This window comes from Cinclus cinclus, chromosome 12, assembly GCF_963662255.1.
Source record: "Cinclus cinclus chromosome 12, bCinCin1.1, whole genome shotgun sequence".
Classification (NCBI taxonomy): Eukaryota; Metazoa; Chordata; class Aves; order Passeriformes; family Cinclidae; genus Cinclus; species Cinclus cinclus.
Genome location: NC_085057.1, coordinates 17,047,122 through 17,066,163, shown reverse-complemented (window position 1 = coordinate 17,066,163; position 19,042 = coordinate 17,047,122). Strand labels below are relative to the sequence as shown.

The following is a 19,042-nucleotide window of genomic DNA, read 5'->3' as shown; positions in this document are numbered from 1 at the left end:
CGATAAAATAATCAAACCCCAAACCAAGAAGCTGATTCATCCCGAGAGGAGGAGGAGGAGGAGGAGGCTGGCTGGCTCCGCTGACCAGCCTGTGGAGCTCGCCTGCAGCACAGCACTGCCCTCCCCGTCCCCAAAAACTACACATCCCAGTTTAGGTAAACAGCAGATTAAATGTAAAAACTTAAACCATCGACTTCAGAAAGTCCCTTGAATTTAATTATTTTTAGGCTACCTTTCATGTTACGTCCTGTAGCTAGACACACGTGAATAGAAAAAACAGTACAGTTAGTGTTAAAGGCAAACAGCGGAGACCCAGAGTGCTACCCCAGTGCTGCCTGCTCCTCCCGACCCGGCCCGACCCGTCCCGACCCCCCTCCCTGCCCACCGCCCCAGCCCCGGCCGAAGCCCAGCCGCCGGGAAGGCGTCTTTGAGCCGAGAATTTTTTTCTATGAATAAAATAAAACCAAAGCTTGTTAGGCAAAAAATAAAACAAATGTCCCCCCAAGTCCCACGAGCGCTCCGGTGCAGCGGGCGCAGCCGGGGAGAGCCTGCTGGGGAGCGGGCTGGGGTTTTGTGTTCCCGGCTGGCGAGGGGGCTGCCAGCCCACGGACAGCACCGGTGTGGAGCTGGAGGCCCCTTCTCCCCCGAGAGCCTCCCATTTGTTAAGGGGGGACGTAGGGCGGTGGGGACCTGTACGGGGTCATGTTCTTCGGGCGGGAGCCTTTCCCCTCCATGGGTGCAGTGAAGGGGGGGGGAGGCTGGTAGGGCGGCGCGTTGGGGTCCTCGTCCCGCAGCGGAGTGTACTCCCCGATGGTGTCCTGGTTGAGCGGCGTGGTCTCCGGCATGCTCTGGTTGGGGTACTCTGGAGGGGGCAGTGGGGCTTTCTCCTCCTGGAGGATGAGGGGCATGCTGGAGGACGGTGGGGGCTTGGAGTCATCCAGTTCGTCGGCAAAGATGATGGGCACGCCTTTCTTTATGAAGGTGGCCTGGTCTTCGATGGTCAGCTTGCCTTTCCTCTTCTTGCGGTAGCAGATCATGGCAATGATGCCAGCCACGAGGAGGATGGCGGCCACCACCACAGCAGGGATGACGGTGTGCAGGTACACATCGTCCTCGCTGCTCTTCTCAGGGTCTTTGCCTGCTGCCACCGTTGGCGTCGCCTCCGAGATCACCCTGCCATCCTTGGTCACGGGGACAAACTGCATGTGCCTGCAGCTGCCGGAACCAACCACAGACACATTCAGAGGCTTGAACTCAGGCTGCAGGACATTGGAGAAAGCTGGGCTCGGCCTGCCGGAGTCATCCGCAATTTTTTTGCTCAAAGTCCGGATCTGCTCCCGAGGGCAAGGCTCCAGGGGCAGTGTGTTGTTGGTCCACTCCACTATGATGGACCCTTTGGAGATGTCCTGCACTGTGATTGTGCTGCTGTTCCTGTCACCAAATGCCAGAGCCAGCTTCTTCACCAGCATGATCTTCTTATGGATGTCGTTCATCACTGCATTATGGTCCCCTTCCAGCCTGGCCTTGAACTTCACTGGAGACTTGTCCCCATGTGGGTGTTTGTGGACATGGATTTCAAAAGCATCCACGGCAAAAAGCCCACCCTTGTCGGTGGCATACATGAAGTACTCGTGCTTCCCGATGTGGTTGTGGTCTGGCATGCCATACATGAGCTGGCTGGTGCTGTTGAACTGCACCCACGAATTCTCCTCGATCATCTGCTGCTCCTTCAGCTTCAAGGTCAGCTGCAGCTTGTCAGTGGTGGTGTCTTCCTTGTCGTAGAAGGTATCTGATGGTATCTTAACCTCGAAGTAGGTGCCCTCCCAGGCGTCGACCCTGTCGATGTGGTTCGTCAGCTTGGGTGGCTCGTTTGGCTCCCAGGGCCGGGGCAGCCCGCTGGCTGTGGTGCGCACACGGGACGGCGGAGAGGCCGTCGTCAGCTTGGAGATGGGGGATCTGGTTGTGCTGGGAGGCTTTGTTGGACGGGGCGTTTTGGGCCTTCGAGTAGGCCTTCGTGTTATTGCCGTGGAGGAATCTGTCGTGGACGGTGTGGCTGGCTTCAGGGTGGAGACTCTCGGTTTCTTGGTGGTAGTTGAGGGCGGTGTGATCACTGCTGTGGGCTCTACGTAGCCAGGCATTGTGGGGCGAATCGGCACGGAGGCCGTGCCCGTGCCTTCTGCTACCCGGGTTGGCTGGATCGGCCCCAGCGTGGGCGTCTGGACAATGGGGCCTCTGGTTCTGATGGTGACTGTTGGCTTCCTCGGCAGTGGAATGGGCTCCCGGACAGGGGGTGCCATTGTCTCTGTGGGAGGTGCGATGGCAGGTGATGTTGGAGTGGGGACAATCCTGGTGGGTGGCTCTTGTGCAGCAGTGGTGGGCGGCCCGATGGCAGTCAAAGGTGTAGGGGTGGCGTTGATCTGACGCCGCATCCTCTTTGGGAGGTGAGGTTTTTTGTTAGCAATGTGCCAGCCAACAACGGGGTAGCCAAGGCGGGCAGACATGGTTCCTTCCTTAGCTGGAGCCTCCACCTTGCTGATGTTGGGGACACTGTTTTGGCTCAGGGAACATCCCAGTTTCCATGAGAGTAAGGCCCCATTTTCCACCACCTTCTTTGCATTTCCCGGTCCAGCCATGAAGGCTGACATGTCAAAGAGTCTGTTATTTACAACAGGAACCAACTTCATGTTGTGAAGTTCCACCTCTGAAAAGCTTCTCATTCTGTTTAAGAGTTCAATCCTCTGCTTTGGTGTCATTTTTGTTAAGTCGGCATCCAAAATGACAGTCAGGATAGTGACTGGCTCTTCTGAGCCACACACGAAAGGCGCTGTGTCACTTGTGTCTTGGACAGCCACTCTCACCGACTGAGGCTCATTGTGGTCTTCTTGATGGACCTCAATGGAGAAGACATTTGTGGTCTGTGGGACATAGCTCCCATTGGGGAAGGGCTGCAGAGTGGTCACCGAGATGTAGTGGACACCCTTGTCCGTGTCAAGGGGCAGCCCTTCCAGGGAGCTGCTCTCTGCATTCCAGTGCAACCAAGAAGGCAAGGAGTCCTTCCCAGCTTCCGAGATCTACCAAACAACAACAACAAAAAAGCTTTCAGAAGCGCAGCATTAGGAGAGATTCTATCAGTAGCAACACTTAATTTCAAGGATTAAAGAAACAAATCTGAAGTGTAACAACCGGGGAAGGAACATCCTGGCCAGAGCATGGCAGCCTTTGCTTCCTCCTGCACATGTTGGCAAGGACAAACTCTGCAGTGTGTGCTGGACCCAAAGAGCTTAAGGAGCCACAAGAGGTCTTAAAGTCCCACAAAGGCCCCCTTGCCTCCAAGTGCTCCAACACTTGCTGTGCAACTGCCAAGCACAACTGGTTCATTTTCTGTGAGGGCAGACGGGGAGTTTACGTCATGGGGACAGTGACAAAGCCGAGATGAAGTTATGCTCTACAGCAGAGCTGATCTAACAACTGCCCTCTTCCCACTCCTTCCTCTCCCAGCTTGGTCATCTTGCTCCTTTCCTCACACTATCACACCCTGCCCACCCTACATACATCAAGCCCACTGCTCCAGCACCTCAGAACTTCTATTTCTTCCACTTACTTTCAGCTTGTCCCATTGTCCCCAGAGCCAGGATGACCCAGAGGGGCTGGCTGGAAACTGGCCAGCTATGGTTCTAAGTCCCTGGCCTGGCTGGAGCACACCAGCTCTCAACACACAGCAGGAAATCCTGAGAGCTATATGGTGTTGTCCTGCCCTGCCAGAGGAACAGCAGCCAAAAAGAGGAAGGGAGCAGACCCAATGGAATGGCCACTGTGGGCAGGCAGAGATGGTGGCACACGGGCTGGGGAATTGCTGGACATGACACAGGACAGCATGTCAGCCTGGCTTCACCCCCAGGCTAGATAAAAATGAAGGATTTCACTTTCACATAATTTGCTGCTGCAAGGGAAGGCTTCGTCTCAGAGCACAGGCACTTTAGGACTCCAACACACTTTTCACTACCTCTTTCAGCCCGTGGGACTCTGTCTCCTGCCCTGGGCTGTAGCTGAAGGTGGGTGCAAACCCCCAACCCCCCCCCAGTTCCTGGCAGATGACATCCGTCTGCTCTACAGCAGCACAGCAGAGCCACTCAGACTGTGCAGTGGAAGGGGTGATGTTACAGCAGACTTCTCATTAGGGGTAGAAATGAGCCAAGATACAGACTTTCACCTAACAACGTAAAAAGGGACCCAGTTTATTCTTTACAGCTTAGCCATCCTGTCTCTGACTACAGCAAGCTCCTACTGTAGGGTCCAACAGCAGACCCTGGCTGCTGGCTATTTCCTGCTGTCACTATAAGTATTGGTTTGCAGACTCTGAGCCAGGCTTTCACCTAGCTCAGCTGTGACTGCAGGCTCCAACAGCAGGCTCTGACTGCATCAGACCCAGGCTGACCTCACAGCACATCTTTCACGGCAGTAACTCTCTTCCTTGTTTTGTTCTTGTGTCTCTCTGGATCGTTCCTTCTTCCTCAGGGCTCCTCTACCTCCTCCAAATCCTCTTCCTCCAGGATCCCCCTGACCAGCCAACCCACCCCGTTTATCACACTTATCTTTATTAGTCAGCTGCGACCCATTAAGGGCAAGGCTATTCCTCTTCTTGGTAGTTAGTACAACTCTGACTTACCAGGACTGTACTCCCTTCTACACCTACAGAGTGAGGCTGCCAGCTCGGTGGCATTTCCCAGGCTGTAGGTACTCCAAAGTGAGCAACCTGAGACCTTCATCACCTCCCAGGCCCGGGAGGCGTTTGGCAAGAGCCTTGGTTAGGCTTTCCAGAATTCCACAGGCATTTCCCCCTGACACTCAGGGCAAACAGGATGCTTTAGGGCTCATGGAGACACATTTAGCAGCCTGGTCCAGGGTCTGGGCTCACTGCAGTCCAACAAAGAGCCGGGCTCTAGCTCTCCTCATGAAAGGGTGCTTTGGTTCTCTGCAGTTCTGTAAAGCTTATACATATTTCATAATTTACCCAAATGCAAAGCTGGGAGAGGGGCTTTGCAAGGAAACCTGCCTGGCAGCATTATTCCTGCATCCAGCAGAAGGTGCAGAGTTGGGGCTGGACTAGCCAGACTGCAGGTCCTGCTGGGGAAAGCCCCTGGACAGACAAGGAAGGATGCCTGGTGCTGCAGGGCTGGGCACACGGTGACTCCTGGGTGCCACTCCCACTCCCTGGCTGCAGGCAGGATTCAGGCAGTACCCTGTGGGTTTCAGCACTCTGAAGGGTCTGGATGCACAGCTCTGCCAGAATAACGCAGGACCCGAAAGTCTTTTGGCAAGAGCAGCACAAAAAAGCTTTTGTGCAAGAGCTGCAGGGGGTCTCAGCCAGGATCACGCAGGCAGCACCCTCACTTCTCTCCTCTGTGAAGGACCAGCCCCACTTTCAGCCAGCCTGGACAAGCTGGAGAACACATCATGAGCCACATGCTGGGTAGAGCTCATAGAGCAGAGCTTAAAGCTCTCAGCACAGCTTTAGTTAACTCCTCACCAGCAATATCCCAGAGCAGAGAATTCAAATTCCTGCTTACAACAGCTAGAAGAAGCTGTCCCAAGGGCCCTACACCTCTACATATGCCCCATACACCAACATGTGAGCATCATTCCCCTGGGCCTTGCTGTGTACCCACGTGTCTGGCAGAGGACAGGGGCTTTTGGCAGGGCTGTGGCTGTGTTCGCTCCTCCTCCACTGAAAGAACAGGAGCTGCTTTTAGCCCAGACATACCAAAGGAAAGGCAGCCCTTCACCTGAGCTGGGCACAGGGAGCCGAGCCTCGCTCTTGGAAGAACAAAGGAATGAATTGACCTTCCTTGACATTTCTTCTGCCAAGAGAGAACAACGGTAGTGTCTGCTCCTACCCAGCCAGAAGCACCCACCTGCCCCTGTCTTCCTTTAAAAAAGTGTCATTTCCTCACACCCTCTAAAATCTGAGATGCCAGGATACTGCCTAGTGCAATATAGCATTTACAGTAGCATTTACAGGAGCTGGATGGTTCCACTCTTTATCCCCTTTTGCCAAAATCAGCCACTAACCTGCCCACTGTGGAGGATGGAGCGCTGGGCACACATAAGGAATAGAAACATAGGGAGCCACGATAAAGCCACAGTGTTATTGAGGCTTACACAATTAAGAAGAATAAAAACTTTAATAGTGAGTGGTTAAATTCACTCTGAATGTGTAATTTTAGGCTACATTTGGAACAAATCTTCCCCTTCTGTGCACTCTGCAAAAGCCCTTAATTACAGGATCACACACTCCACACAGCTTTCCTGAGAGTTGGGATTTTCTGCTGCTGCCTCCTCCCTGGGCACTGGCATGACTTGATGAGGAGACCTACAAGCAGCAGAACTTTACCCAGTTTCATGTCACAAGGTGATTCTTCCTTCAATCATGTCTGCTCCTACTTTTGACCACCAAACTCACTTCAGAAAGTTGGCTGACACCACAGGCAGAAGTGATGGCAAGGGAGGCACAGGCCAGTCTGAATATTCCTCCTTGAAAAAAACATTTTAAACCTACAGTTTACATGTATGGCCCATGCTAGAAAAGGAAACTGCAGCCAGACAGATTCACACCAAAAACTAGGCTCTCCTGAAAAACAAAAAACAGGCCAAGCAATCACTGACTAGTTCTAGCAGGGATGTGACAGTTGTAAAACATTTATAAACCCACTTAAACTCGATTTAAAAAGAGCTGAGCTAGTTCAGATGTACTCAGACTGTGAGATGTGGACTGATTCTAAAGGCTCTGCAAGAGATTACTAAGAAAATTAAATTTATGTGGATTACTCCTATGAAACCTGTGCCTCTCCTGGGAAATCCTGGAGAAGGCAAGTCACAGGCATTTGAAGTCTCTGCACTGCTTTCAACACAACAACTGACCTGATAGCAGGAATCATCCTTGTTTCATGTGACAAAGGAAGAACCCAGAACCATTACAGTAGATAAATAAAGCTGTTATTATGATGGATAAAAATACTTGATCCTAAACAAACTCTGTCCAGTGGAGCCCTTGGCATGGATCTGTCCTGTCCACCATCACTGCTGTGTGGTGGTGCGAAACTGGGAGGAGGGAGACCTGGACTCTGTTCTAGCAGTGTTTCCCTCAAATATTGCTTCAAAGGGTATTTGTTAAGGCTACACATAGTTAATGATTTGGGATCTCTAGTTTTCATGTTAAAAGTTTTCCAGTTTTCTATGTATGCAGTAAATATCAGCCTTAAGCTCTGCCATTTCCCTCAAGGGGTCTGGTTTCAAAGTAACTCTTCCATTGCCCAAGTTTTTTTAAAAAAGGCTGCCTTTGTTTTTCCATTATTTGAGATATTTGTAAATGAATGCTTATCGGCTAAAGATTACACAAGCCTGGCAGTGTATTGAAGACCATTAAAAAAATTAGCTGTGACTGTGATTTTAAATTCATACACTGAGTGGTCTGGCTAGTTTTGAAGACCTTGCTCACAAAATCCTTTCAAATAGACATGGCCTGTTATTTTTAGGCCAGCCAAGAGCAGTCAGCTCATGAAAGAAGATAGCTCAGTTTGACTTGTTTTTTTAAACTTGGATCTTAAAGCCCTGTAGCCAACAAGACAAAGATAAGCAAAGGAGCAGTGAGCAAAACTGCTGCCTCGAGGGAATTCAGGCAAAAACTGCATTCTTGCCTTCAAGAGTGCCCTTTAAGCCTCCAGGTATTTAGTCCTCCTCCTTCTGATGAATCCCCCAAAAAGGTGGAAGCAAGGCCTTTGCCAGGAGACAGGTATGGTAGGATCCTGCCACAGGTCTCCACTATGCCACACCACAATGAAATCTTCCCAGTCCTGGAAGTATCCCATGGGATTTGCCCTGTCTGTGCTGACAGACCTTCAGATGGGCAGCAGCAGCAGCTGGGAGTTGGCTCCTTCCAAACCAGTCCTAGAGCCCCCTTGTCTGTTTTTGGGCAGAGTCAGCATGGACAGTCCTGCTGCTCTGCCAGATCTCCAACTGTCCCATTCCCCTCCCTGTGTCCAGCAGCTGCTGAGAGACAGACCCCGTGCCAGAGTTTTATCCGGGGTGTAATTACTGATGACAGTTTACTGTAGCCAGACTCCTTCAGCATCACCTCAACACACATGGCCAGCAATGAGGAATATCCCAGCTGGGCCCCCCAGAAGGTGAGCTGAGCTGTGCCCAACCCACTGACCCAGCCAATGTCACACCAAGTCTGTAGGCTCAGGCTTCTGCAAGCAATTAACCAGCAGGCAGGGGAAGAAAATGGAAATTCAAATGCAATTCAAATGCAAATATAACTGCAGAGAAAGAGTCAAGCCTAAGCTGTTTGCCTAAGCCCAAGCTTCATCTTAACCCCCTGCTAATGCTGCAGCATGGGCAGTGCTGGCAGCAGAAGCAACAGGCAGCCTCAGCCCCAATCAGATTCATGGGCAGGCAGATTTCCATTGCCTTGTCCCACACAAGCTGGGGGAGGGACACTGGTTTCAGATCCACCACAGTGCTGCTGGAACTGTGGGCATTGCAATGAGCACAGCCAGACTGGAGTCACGAGAACCGATGGCCATGGGGCCTGCAGGCTCCAGCTCAGAAGACAGAGTCCTTGTTTTTGGGAGGCAGGCTCTGCCTGTGGATCCATCAGGAGCACCCCACCTGGCACAAAGGCTGCACCGTGCCCACAGACCAAGCTGTCCAGGAACCACAGCGCCAGGCAGAGGCTGCTGCATTGGGTCATGGAATCTGATGGTGCAAGGCAGGAGCTGGACACCCTCAGCCCACAGCAGCTGCTAGAGTCTGCCAGAGTTCAAGTGTTTGGACAATACTTTCAGATACATGGCCATTTTTCATGTTGTTCTGTGGTGGGCCAGGACTTGGACTTGATGGTCCTTGTAGGTCCTTTCTAACTCTGAATATCCTATGAGTCTATGAAGCTGTGAGCCTTTGGAGGCTCCCTACCAGAGAAGTTGGCCTGTGTGCATCTGGGAGAGGTGTGAAGGAGCCTTCACAACCTTACTCCCCACCTCCTTTCCTCAAACACAACAAAACTGCAAACCAGGACATCAGACAGGCCATGCCTAGAAACACAAGGCCCAGAACACAGTGGTGCAAGGAGGATGGCCACATTTCAGAGCCTTCTGCTCACTGGGCACAGCTATGGTGCTGCTGCAGTGCTGTGCTATGGGAAAGCTCAGGAAAGTGCGCTTGGCACAGTGAGCTGGGAGGACTTGCAATGCAGATGCTTCCCTGTGGAAGGGACTGTGATACCTGCCAGGGCTTCTGGGTATCCTCAGCAGACACTGCTCCTCTGGGCCTGTGTACAAAAGCACCGTGTACCTTGCACAAAAGGCCCAGGAACTCATGGACAAAATCAAGCTGCTCCAAGACACTTCATGCAAATGCCTCTGCCTCTGGAAGTCTAAAAACACCCCAGAGACTCAACTGGCTTTAAGTACATCATCCTTGGTGACCTGAGCCTTCATAACCAGCAGGAGCTCACCACTTCTGTTAAGAGCCAAAAGCTACAAAAGAACAGCTGGTAATTGGCGCTCCCTTTGAGCACAGGTAGGTCAGGATGGTTGAACTAACTCCACTTTTTGGTTGGTCCCAGCCAAAGCCCTGCAAAGCCCTTCTGGTATGTCTCCATGCACTGAAGCTGCTGCTTTAGAAAAACAAATCAAACCCAGCCCAGAAAGCTGATCTAAGGGGGAATAAGGCTTGCAAAGGCCACATCACTGGTCCTGGCTCTCACCTTCAAGTTCAGATTTCAGCCTCTGAAGGACCAGGTAGCAGAGGTACCCAAAATGTCTGCTCTTTTATGTGCTCATGAAAACCTGAATGAGACATGTACGTGTCTCCTGCTAATCTTCATTTTCCAGCCATTCAAGGAGTGAGTGAAGCCTCATGCACAGAAAGCAGCCTCCCTTCTCTGCGGATGTGGGTGTAGGGCTGTGCTGTGGGCTCAGCCTGCCTTCCACACGAGCTGGGCTTTGTCTGACCAGCTTCTTTACCATCAGTAAAATGGCTCCGCAATGGTGCGGACTGAGCGGCTATGCCCAGCTCATGCCACCCTCGCATACTCCTGCCATGACAGCTTCTTTTCCAGATGCGCCTCTGTGTTGGCTATAAGGACACCATTCAGAGTCCCACTCTGCCTGGGCAAGGGAACACAACAGCTGTTTCACTGGGAGGTCACTACAAAACATTGAGTGTCCCAAGAAATCCTCCTTTCATCGGTCCATGCAAGCAGCTTGGAAGGATTTGTTTAGCCTTATTGTTAAAGTGGGAAGGCGCAGCCTGCCTGTGCCGGGGCTAGGGTCAGCATGGGCTGCCCACACCCTGCTTTATCCCTTGTCCGGGGGGCGAGCAGGGGCAGGAAAAGCCTCAAACAGCTTTAAAAAAAAAAAGTTTGGTCAGACTCTTCTTTCAGCGTGACTTTTTATAAGCAAAAGGCCAAAGGGAAGCAAAAATACCACAAAGCAGGGATGCCAAGTGCTGGGGGTTTAGTGCTGCCACCACACAGCTAACCAGCCCTGGCAATTTATTCCTGCCATCAGCACATTGCTGGAAAGCTGGCTTTCAAGAGCAGGGCAAGGAAAGGCAGACCGGATCCTGCAGTCTCAGGTCTGCTCCTTCGCAGGATTCTCATTATTGTCACATTCCTCTGTCTCCCTGGATGCACAGAGCAACAACCTGTAAGAGCAGGACAAAACAAGGAACTTCCCAGCCCGTCTGAAAAGCCAGTTTATAATTAGATCGAGTCACATTTTCCACTCCTCCAAATTCGGAGCTTGTTACTAAGTGTGCACTGAAATTGCCAAATTCTCTGACTCGGTCTCACTGCAGGAAAAAGATAAGAGTCCCCCTTGCCTCCCTGCAGAAATCTTATCAGCTCATCTTATCACTCAGATTGCAACCAAGCAAAGCTCTGCCCAAGTCTTCCTTTGCCTGGACCTGTTCCAGGCATTGCCATTTATCCCTGTGTGCTCGCCTGCAAATAGTGGCTCTTGCTGCACCTCCCTTTAGTCCAAGAAAACTGGGGACCCCAGCGAGGAGGTGAAGCTCAAATGCTTTGACACAGAGAGCCTTTTAAAATACTCAGCTTGATGACACAGCCCCTCGGGAGCGCTCTTTGCTTCTCTTCTTCCTTTGAGAAATGGCATTTTAATAAATTTCACATTCAGTTAAAATGCTTTGAAATAAAAATCACTGCAAGAGGAAAAAAAAAAAATCAGTATTTTGTGGTTTTCTTCCCTGAAAGCAAGTGTGTCCTGTCACTGCAGGCTGGCTGCCAACATCCAGCCCTTGGCTTTGGAGTTGGAGGAGGATTGAGGTGAGCAGCACAGCCCTGACAGTAGATACCCAAGTCAGGACTCCTGCAACCCAATCTCTGTGGATCCTCTTTATAAATCAAGGTTCCTGACATCTGATGAGAGCAAAGCTGTTCAATAAAAGCCTCTTCAGCAGATGGCAAATAGAACAACCATTGGAAACTCAGCCTCCTGCTTGGAAAGTTTAGTGGTGGACTTGGCAGTGCTGGGTTAGTGGTTGGGCTGGATAATCTGAAAGATATTTTCCAACCTAAACAACTCAGTGATTCTATGAAAGCAAGACTCCCTTTTCCCCAGATGGATATCCAGTCTCTGATAAACTCCAAACCCACTCCACAGCTTCACTGTATAATTTATCGGAGTGAATTCTGTTGTTCTAATCACTTTCCCACCAGCTATGTTTGCTTATAGAGACAGCTTCTCAGGGCCTCTGCTACATGTTTTACCTGTCTTCCCAACAAAGCCCTGGTGAAACTGTGCACTTCAAACCTAAAAATAACCAGGGGCAAAGGCACAGCTGAGAATGCTCACCTGAGCTCTTCAGCACTGGCTACAAATCCATGCAGATCTGCTCTGTGGGATCCACCCCACACCAGGACTGAAGGCAGCTCAGCAGCTTTACCTGACCTTCAAGGAAGACTCAGCAAATCTCCTGCTCTGACAGGGATGTGCCTTGGGAAGCAGTACACACCAGAAGTTTCTGTCCTTCCAGCATGCTTTATAGATCCATCTTTAAACAAAAGTTACTTAATAGTGTCTCTATGTATTGTAGGTATATGCATTTAGGATATCAGGCTGTGCAAGGACTCAAGTACTTGTGGGGATAGCATACCCTGGCTGGTGGGATAAGTGCAGAGCCATGTTTGGCAACAGCCACGACCCCAAATCATGCACCTCACCTTTCGTCCTTGTCTGGGACTCAACAACTGGAAGCAGCAAAAACTAGAGCTGGATATTTCAGCTGATAGGAAGATGTCCAAACCAAAGCAAAGAAGACATGGAAAAGCAAACAATTGTAGGATATATCAAACAAGGTTATTTATAGAAGAGAAAAGGAAGTTTTCATGCTTTTATAAAAGGTTCTGGTAAAATTTCATGTGGAATGTTTTGTAACGCTGTGGTCATGCAAACATAAGAAAAATAAACTCAAGCTGGAGGAGGTGCAGAAGACAGCTGCAAAGCTGAGGGGAAGGAAAGAAAGCTTATTTTATGAGAAAGACTCAAGAGGTTGGCTTGTTTAACCTAATAAAATCAAGATGGGGAATATGCCTGTCACCTATAAATACATAAGGGAAGTAAATATTATGAAGGTAGAATTGATTTAGGCTAAAGGGCAGCACATATAAATATTTCTAGCCATCTCTAAATTTAGGCTAGAAGCTGCATTTTTAATCAGAGCAGCCAAATTCTGGAGCAGCTGCAAATAGAAGTGGCAGGAACAGGAAATCCAACTGGTCTTTGATGGGAGCATGATCTGTTCTTTGACAGGACACAGCTGAGAGGTAACAGGTCAGACTCCAAACAGTCCTCAGTGGAAATGGGCTTAAGGAGATGATGACTGGTGAAGGTGCCAGCACTAATGCCCATGTTTACTCTGTCCTAGCCAGCATCTGCCAGGAGCCAGTGGGAGCCAGTGGCAACCCAGCCACACATTGTCTGTATGGCAAGGGGGTTGTATGATACAGGGAAATTAGGTATTTTAACCCAAACCTTGTAAAAATACCAATGTTTTAGTGTCAAATGTGACTGAAAGGGCTGCAACAGGCCTTTTAGGAAGGCACAGCAAGGAATTTTAATTTCCAGCCACCCTCAGACAGCAGGAGAGCAGTCTTAGAGCCAGAAGCCCTGCTGTAGTGAGGAAGCTAGGGAACAGCATCTGGACTGACTTGCTGCCAAATCCAACAGCTGGAATACCTGCAAGCTCCTGCTGCTTTTCAGGACATGACACTGCCTGACCAAGGCACTTGCTTGGGAACACAAGGCACAGGGGAAGGGCATTTCCATGGCCCCTGCACCTTGCAGGCAGCTGGCTGAAATTAAGACACGTAGTCGTTTTTTACTTCCTTTCTCTGCAGCTTGAGCATGTTCAAATAAACTTGCTTTTGTTCTTAGCCACAAAACTCTCACCTGTTGTTCAGCAGCTTTGGGGGTGGCAGGGAAAGGCTGGGGACTGCTCCCAGAAGCACATACCTGACTGTGCAGGAGTGCGTGCCTGCGGGGCACTCCTCCACCACGCTGCACATGCCTGGAGTTGTTTTCATCCCACAACCGAGTTTGCAGAGAAAAGTATTTTGTCTACAGCTGGCTGGAATCTGCTAACAAGCAGGGAGAGGATCTGAGAAGGAGCTTCAAGGCAATCCCCACCACAATCCTAGAAATAATCAGTGGGAATCATCTAGAAATGAAGCAATCACACTTTCTCCAGACTCCAGTGGGAGTCTGGGGACAGCAACTGTCAGCATTTTTTTAAAATAAAAAATTGTAGATAATTTATTTAAAATTTAAGAGGAAAAAATATAGGTAACCATATATAATTGTAAACCCTGCTCCATCCCATAAGGCATACCCATATTCTTTCTTAGCAGGGTTTAAGTACACCAGAGACTAAGATGCAGAAGTATTATGCTTTTACTGCTCCAGCTGAGAAATGCCAGGCAGCCTAAGAAAAAGACTAGAGCAATCTGCCCCAAAAAACAAAACAAAATGCACCCTAACACCCAGAATTGCCTACGCAGTTCTCACTAGTCAGGAATCAAATCCCCATAGCAAAGGTCAGCTGTGCTCAGCAGCCAACGTGCATTCTCTGCAAGGAGAGCCCTTACAGAGACAGCAGCTAAGTGAGAGCCTGCTGCACTTTTAAAATCAATTTCAAGGTGAACAGATGCAACATGCACTCGGGTAAACCCGGGGATAAGCATGAAAATCGCTCCCAGAGTTTGTTGAACTACACACATCCAGCAGCTGCTGGGTGCTGCTGCAGCCCAGTCCATTCCAGGCTCTCTGGGTGTGTTGGTGCTGGTCAACACACCTCACACCTACATGGCAGAGATAAAATTTGAAGCCATCAGGTGGGGTGGAGATAATCCATCAGTCTTTCCCTGCAGCTACTTGAGCTATCACAGATGACTTTTGTGCCAGGAAAAGATGACAGAGGAAGCTGTGGTGTTGTATAAATACTGACACTTATTCTTGCCATCAAAGGAGCTATTAGACAACACCAGAAAAAACTACTTGGATGCAAAATCCCAACCAAAGTTATCATTTCTGTAACATGAGATCTGGGACTCACCACAGGCTCTGGCAGCCCAGTGCTGTACAGGTGCCCTGTGCTCTGAGCACAGGCTGTGGGTAAGGCTGGGCAGGGACCTTGGCCATGGGTCAGCTCAGAGTCACTGAGAGCAGCCTGGCCCCTTCCCCTAATCCTCTGGCCAGGGGCTCACCCCTGTCTGACTCTCTGTCCATAACAGCTGCATTCTTCAGATTTTCTGCTCATCCTGGCACATTGTGGTCCGGCACTCCTGCTGGAGCCAGCAGGATCACGTATCAGGACTGGGGTAACTGTGTGACTGTACATAGAGCTAAACCAAACCTGTCTTCAAGGAGAAACCGAGATGTCAGACTTGCTCTTGACTTGCTCTCCATCTCCCTCTGATCTTCCAAGACACACCAGAAGCTTGCCTTTTTATAATGCTTTACACTGCTCTTTGAAAAGAAATCTTGAGACTGGAAGGCAATTCTGTTTTTTAAGAAGAGAATTTTCTGAATTCCATGTGATCCAAGCAAAACCTTCCAGGAAAGGACTAACAATGAGCATACCTATGCTTGGACATGTCCCTACCTTCCTCTGGGCTATTCTAACCCTCTCCTGCACTCAGGACTGATTCCAAAACTCAGTTTTCAGGTCCTTGCATTGTCAGCGGTATGATTTAAGTCAGATAAGGGGAAAGGCTCCCATCTTTCCCAAGGGGACTCAGGGGCAAGGTCAGGAAAAACAGTGTGACAGGCAACCCAAAGCACTACTGGCAGGACAGGGTGTGTGTCTGGCAATGTTTTATTACCACAGTGAAACAAACTCCCTGAGCTTGAGCAGCAGTCCCAGGAAATTCGTGGCTCCCCAGATCCCATCCCCAGATCTCCTCACAAATGTGCCCATCGTTCCAGGGGCAGAGCACCTCATAGCTTAAATACAGCCAACAAACCAAATTAGTCATCCCTGAGAAGTCTTTTCTGTTACAGAAGAGAGAAACTTTGCAATGAGGTGAGACTAATTTTTCATAAAAACCCTTCTCCTGTAAGGCTGCTTCCCAGCCATCCTCACGACTCAGCCCATTAGTGGGGTGACTCGCTTGATCCTGAATGAATATAATTAAAAATGATCCTTGGGGAATGGTGTTTCTCACCTGGACAACTTCTCCATTGGAAGCAATTAAATCCGTGGGGATGGAGACTCTGAAGTAGCGTCCCACCACGGCAGAGCTGTCGGGAATGCCCACCACAGCCGGCACAGTCTCCCGCAGGTCCGAGAGCACCGAGTGCATGGAGGCCTCCAGCTGGTTTTCCCAGTCCCGAACCACTTCTGCCGGCTCGCTGGGCCAGTGGCAGTGAGCAGAGGCTGCCAGTAGCAGCACGGGGAGCCAAGTCCTCCCCAGGACAGGGGGTTGCAGTAGGCATCCAACAGTCATTCTTCCCAGCAGCCTTGGCAATGGTGCTCCAGCTGGAAAGGGGATCACAGGGAATCTGCAGGCACCACAGCACAGGCAGGGGATCCACCAGTCCTTCACAGCAGCCTCATCCTAGGAGTCCTGGGAACCTGGTTAGACACAGAAAATCCAATCAGCACATTGATTAAGATACCCAAGCCAGCCAGTGAACTCACAGTGACCTTACAATGGGCAGAGGGCTACTGGCCGTGTTACTGTCTGTACCTCAGCTTTTGATTTAACTGCAAGTTATCACAACCATTAGAGAGCACGAGAGCTTCTCAGCTTCTCTTCTGACATAGAGCATCTCCCAAGAAACACGATCCTCCTGCTTTTCCATGCACACAGCCATGTTTCAGCTGCTCTGGAGACACAGCATCCCAAGACAGCCACGGGCAGGGAGACATGGGAGATACAACCAAAGCTGAGACTGAGCACAACACTAATAGTTGACCTTTCAAGGCGAGCTGAAGCCAGACTGGAATATCAGTGGATTTAAATGCCAGTTACCCAGTAGGAAAGATACCAAGAAACCTTTGGAAGTCAAAAACTGTCATCCAAATGGCTTGGCACATGACAGATGCTTCTGCTCCCCTGACCCATAAATCTGGTTTTCAAGCCAGGTCTCCTCCCAAGTCCAGCTTTCTGTATTAGTGTGTTCAGAGTTGATCTGGGGGCCTGCAACATGCAGCACCAAGTCAGACTGGAATGAGCTATGCACACAGTGTTTTATGCTGCCATCCAGCTCTCTCCTGCTTGCACAGATCACCTGTCCCCATCCTCCTCCACGACACATCTCCAACTCTCCCTCACTTTGTTGTTTTGTTCTTTCACTTCCTCCCCATCATTCCCACCTCCCTGCTTCCCTGGATCTCCTTTCTCTCCTTTGTTCCTTTGGCCATCACTTCCTTTGCTTCCCCAGCTATGTATGCCTCCAGACTGCATTCAGCCACAGCAGAGTCATAGATCTCCACCACCATGTTCCTCTTCACAGACTGCTTGTAAGAGACCAATGGATTCGTGGAATAGGACAGAGCCATTTGGGAACCTAGGGAAGTCATAATGTCCACTCTGGTATCCCAGTTTGCAGCCAGCACTGCTCCTGGTAACTGATCTGCAGTAATGACTGGAATGGTGGGTTACACAGGATGGCAGGACAGACACACAAACCAGTGAGATGTTGTTCAATGCCAGGAGCACACAAGACTGGGTTCCCCAACTCCTTTTTCCTAGGCTGAGAGAAGTGGCTCCAAATTCTCAGAGCAAACCAGCACAGCTTCTAACCACTCCCAGTCTGATTTATTTTAGCCTGTTCTGTCTGCACCACATGATGCACATCAGACTGTCCCAAGAGACCCTGGAGCCAGTCCAGGGTGTGGGAATGGAAATCCCACTGCTTCTTGCCTTTGCAGAGTTCCTGGAGCAGCATGACAAGGCTCAGCTGCCTGCTGTGCTGTGGCCAGGCAGGGTATTGCCCACCAGAGCCTTGTAGAAGCAGGCAGAGGGTCTGCCCATGCAGGCACCCAAGCCCAAGGCTACCACAGCAGGCTCGAGGAATAACAGGAGACATTAGGTTTGGTTGCTCACCCTAAAGCCTGAGCTCTAGAGCAGCTGAGAGGCAGCTTGTAAGGACCTGCACATCTGCAGCCCTCGATGGGCCTTTCACAATAAGCCCCACACAGAGAAGGGCTGACACCTCCTACCCCAAGGTAATAGGCCCAGGGCACAGCTGCAGCCAGCACAGAGGGCTGTGGGTAGTAGGAATTAGGAGCTGAATGCAATAACCTCTGGCTACAGGATGCACGAGGCAAATACCTGACCTGACCACTGTTCTGTGGAGAACCTGTCTCAAGTGAAAGGCAGAAGAGACAGCAGAGGCAGGATAACATTGCAAGGAACCACAAGGCAGATGTCAGGATACCTGGTAAGAAGGTCAGTGCCACAAAAAAAGCCCACTCCCTGCTGCTCTTGTGCTTCCAGCTGTCTGAGAGGGGAATATACCTGATGAAACAACAAGGAAGGTGAAGCCAGGCTCTTCCCAAAGGCAAAGGAACATAGACCCATAAAATCTGCTGAGTTGGAAGGGACTCATCAGGATGATGAAGTCTAACTTCTGGCTCTGCACAAGACACCCCAAGAATCCCACCATGTGCCTGAGAGCCTTGCCCAAATGCTTCTTGAGCTCTGTCAGCCTTGGGGCTGTGACCATTCCTTGGGGAGCCTGTTCAGTGCCCTGACACCCTCTGGGTGACAAACCACCAGCACAGGATGGTCTTCACCCAGAGAGAGGTGCCTGAGCTGCTTCTCCAGAGTTTATCCTCAGGAGGTGGCTGCTGGGTAAGGACAAGTCACAATCCCTATAGGGCACATCTCTCCTACCAGCTCCCTGTGTAGTCAGAGGAAGATCTGACATGCTGCAATTGATTTCAGATGAGCACAGTCATCTCAACAGGTAAATGAGTAGCACAGTAGATGTCTGGTGGAGAACATTCAACAGGCCATGTGAATGAGCTACAGAGATGATATAGACACCTGCAAGAGGTCCTGAGGAAGACATTACTCATCACAGTGGGAAATAAGGGGACTCTTTGTCCTTGCACTGTGCTTTAAAAAGCTGGAAGAGAACTACCTTCACTCTCCATGCAGCCTGGAGCATGGTTACTGCAATGATGACAGCTGGTCCATGAGCTACTTCTCCTGAAACCTGCTCGTTGGAAAGTCCTGATGGATATGGCAAGCACGGGCAGGATCAGAGACCTGTGGCTGGGGGAGGAATGTGGCAGCAGACCTGTGGCTGCTGTGGGGCCAAGATGCTATCAAGGAAACTTGGCTCCCTCTGACTGCTGCACTGAGTATCCATACCTGAGCAGAGGACAGACACCCCAGACAGCCAGACACACAGTGTACCACTGCACAAGGCTGTAAAAACACCTGGAGAGGTACTTCAGGCCAGTCCCTGCCCTGTCACATTGCAGTGGAGTTTGTGCATGAGCATGG

The 19,042-nt window shown here is 50.4% G+C and overlaps 1 protein-coding gene across 1 annotated transcript; it reads right to left on the bottom strand.

Moving 5' to 3' along the window:
• Nucleotides 1-662: 662 nt before the first annotated feature.
• DAG1 (dystroglycan 1) lies at nt 663-16,027 on the bottom strand. The gene is made up of 2 exons (XM_062500853.1): nt 15,746-16,027; nt 663-3,071 (listed from the first exon to the last, which is right to left on the bottom strand). The coding sequence occupies exons 1-2, from the start codon at nt 16,025-16,027 to the stop codon at nt 663-665; spliced, it is 2,691 nt and encodes an 896-aa protein (XP_062356837.1).
• Between the last annotated feature and the right edge of the window lie 3,015 nt (nt 16,028-19,042).

Bases quoted from the DNA above. Each gene is read 5' to 3' on its own strand.
- DAG1 (XM_062500853.1), bottom strand. From the start codon at position 16,027: ATGACTGTTGGATGCCTACTGCAACCCCCTGTCCTGGGGAGGACTTGG. The intron at 3,072-15,745 runs GTGAGAAACACC...GTTGTTTGGTAG, and splicing joins CCAATGGAGAAGTTGTCCAG to ATCTCGGAAGCTGGGAAGGA.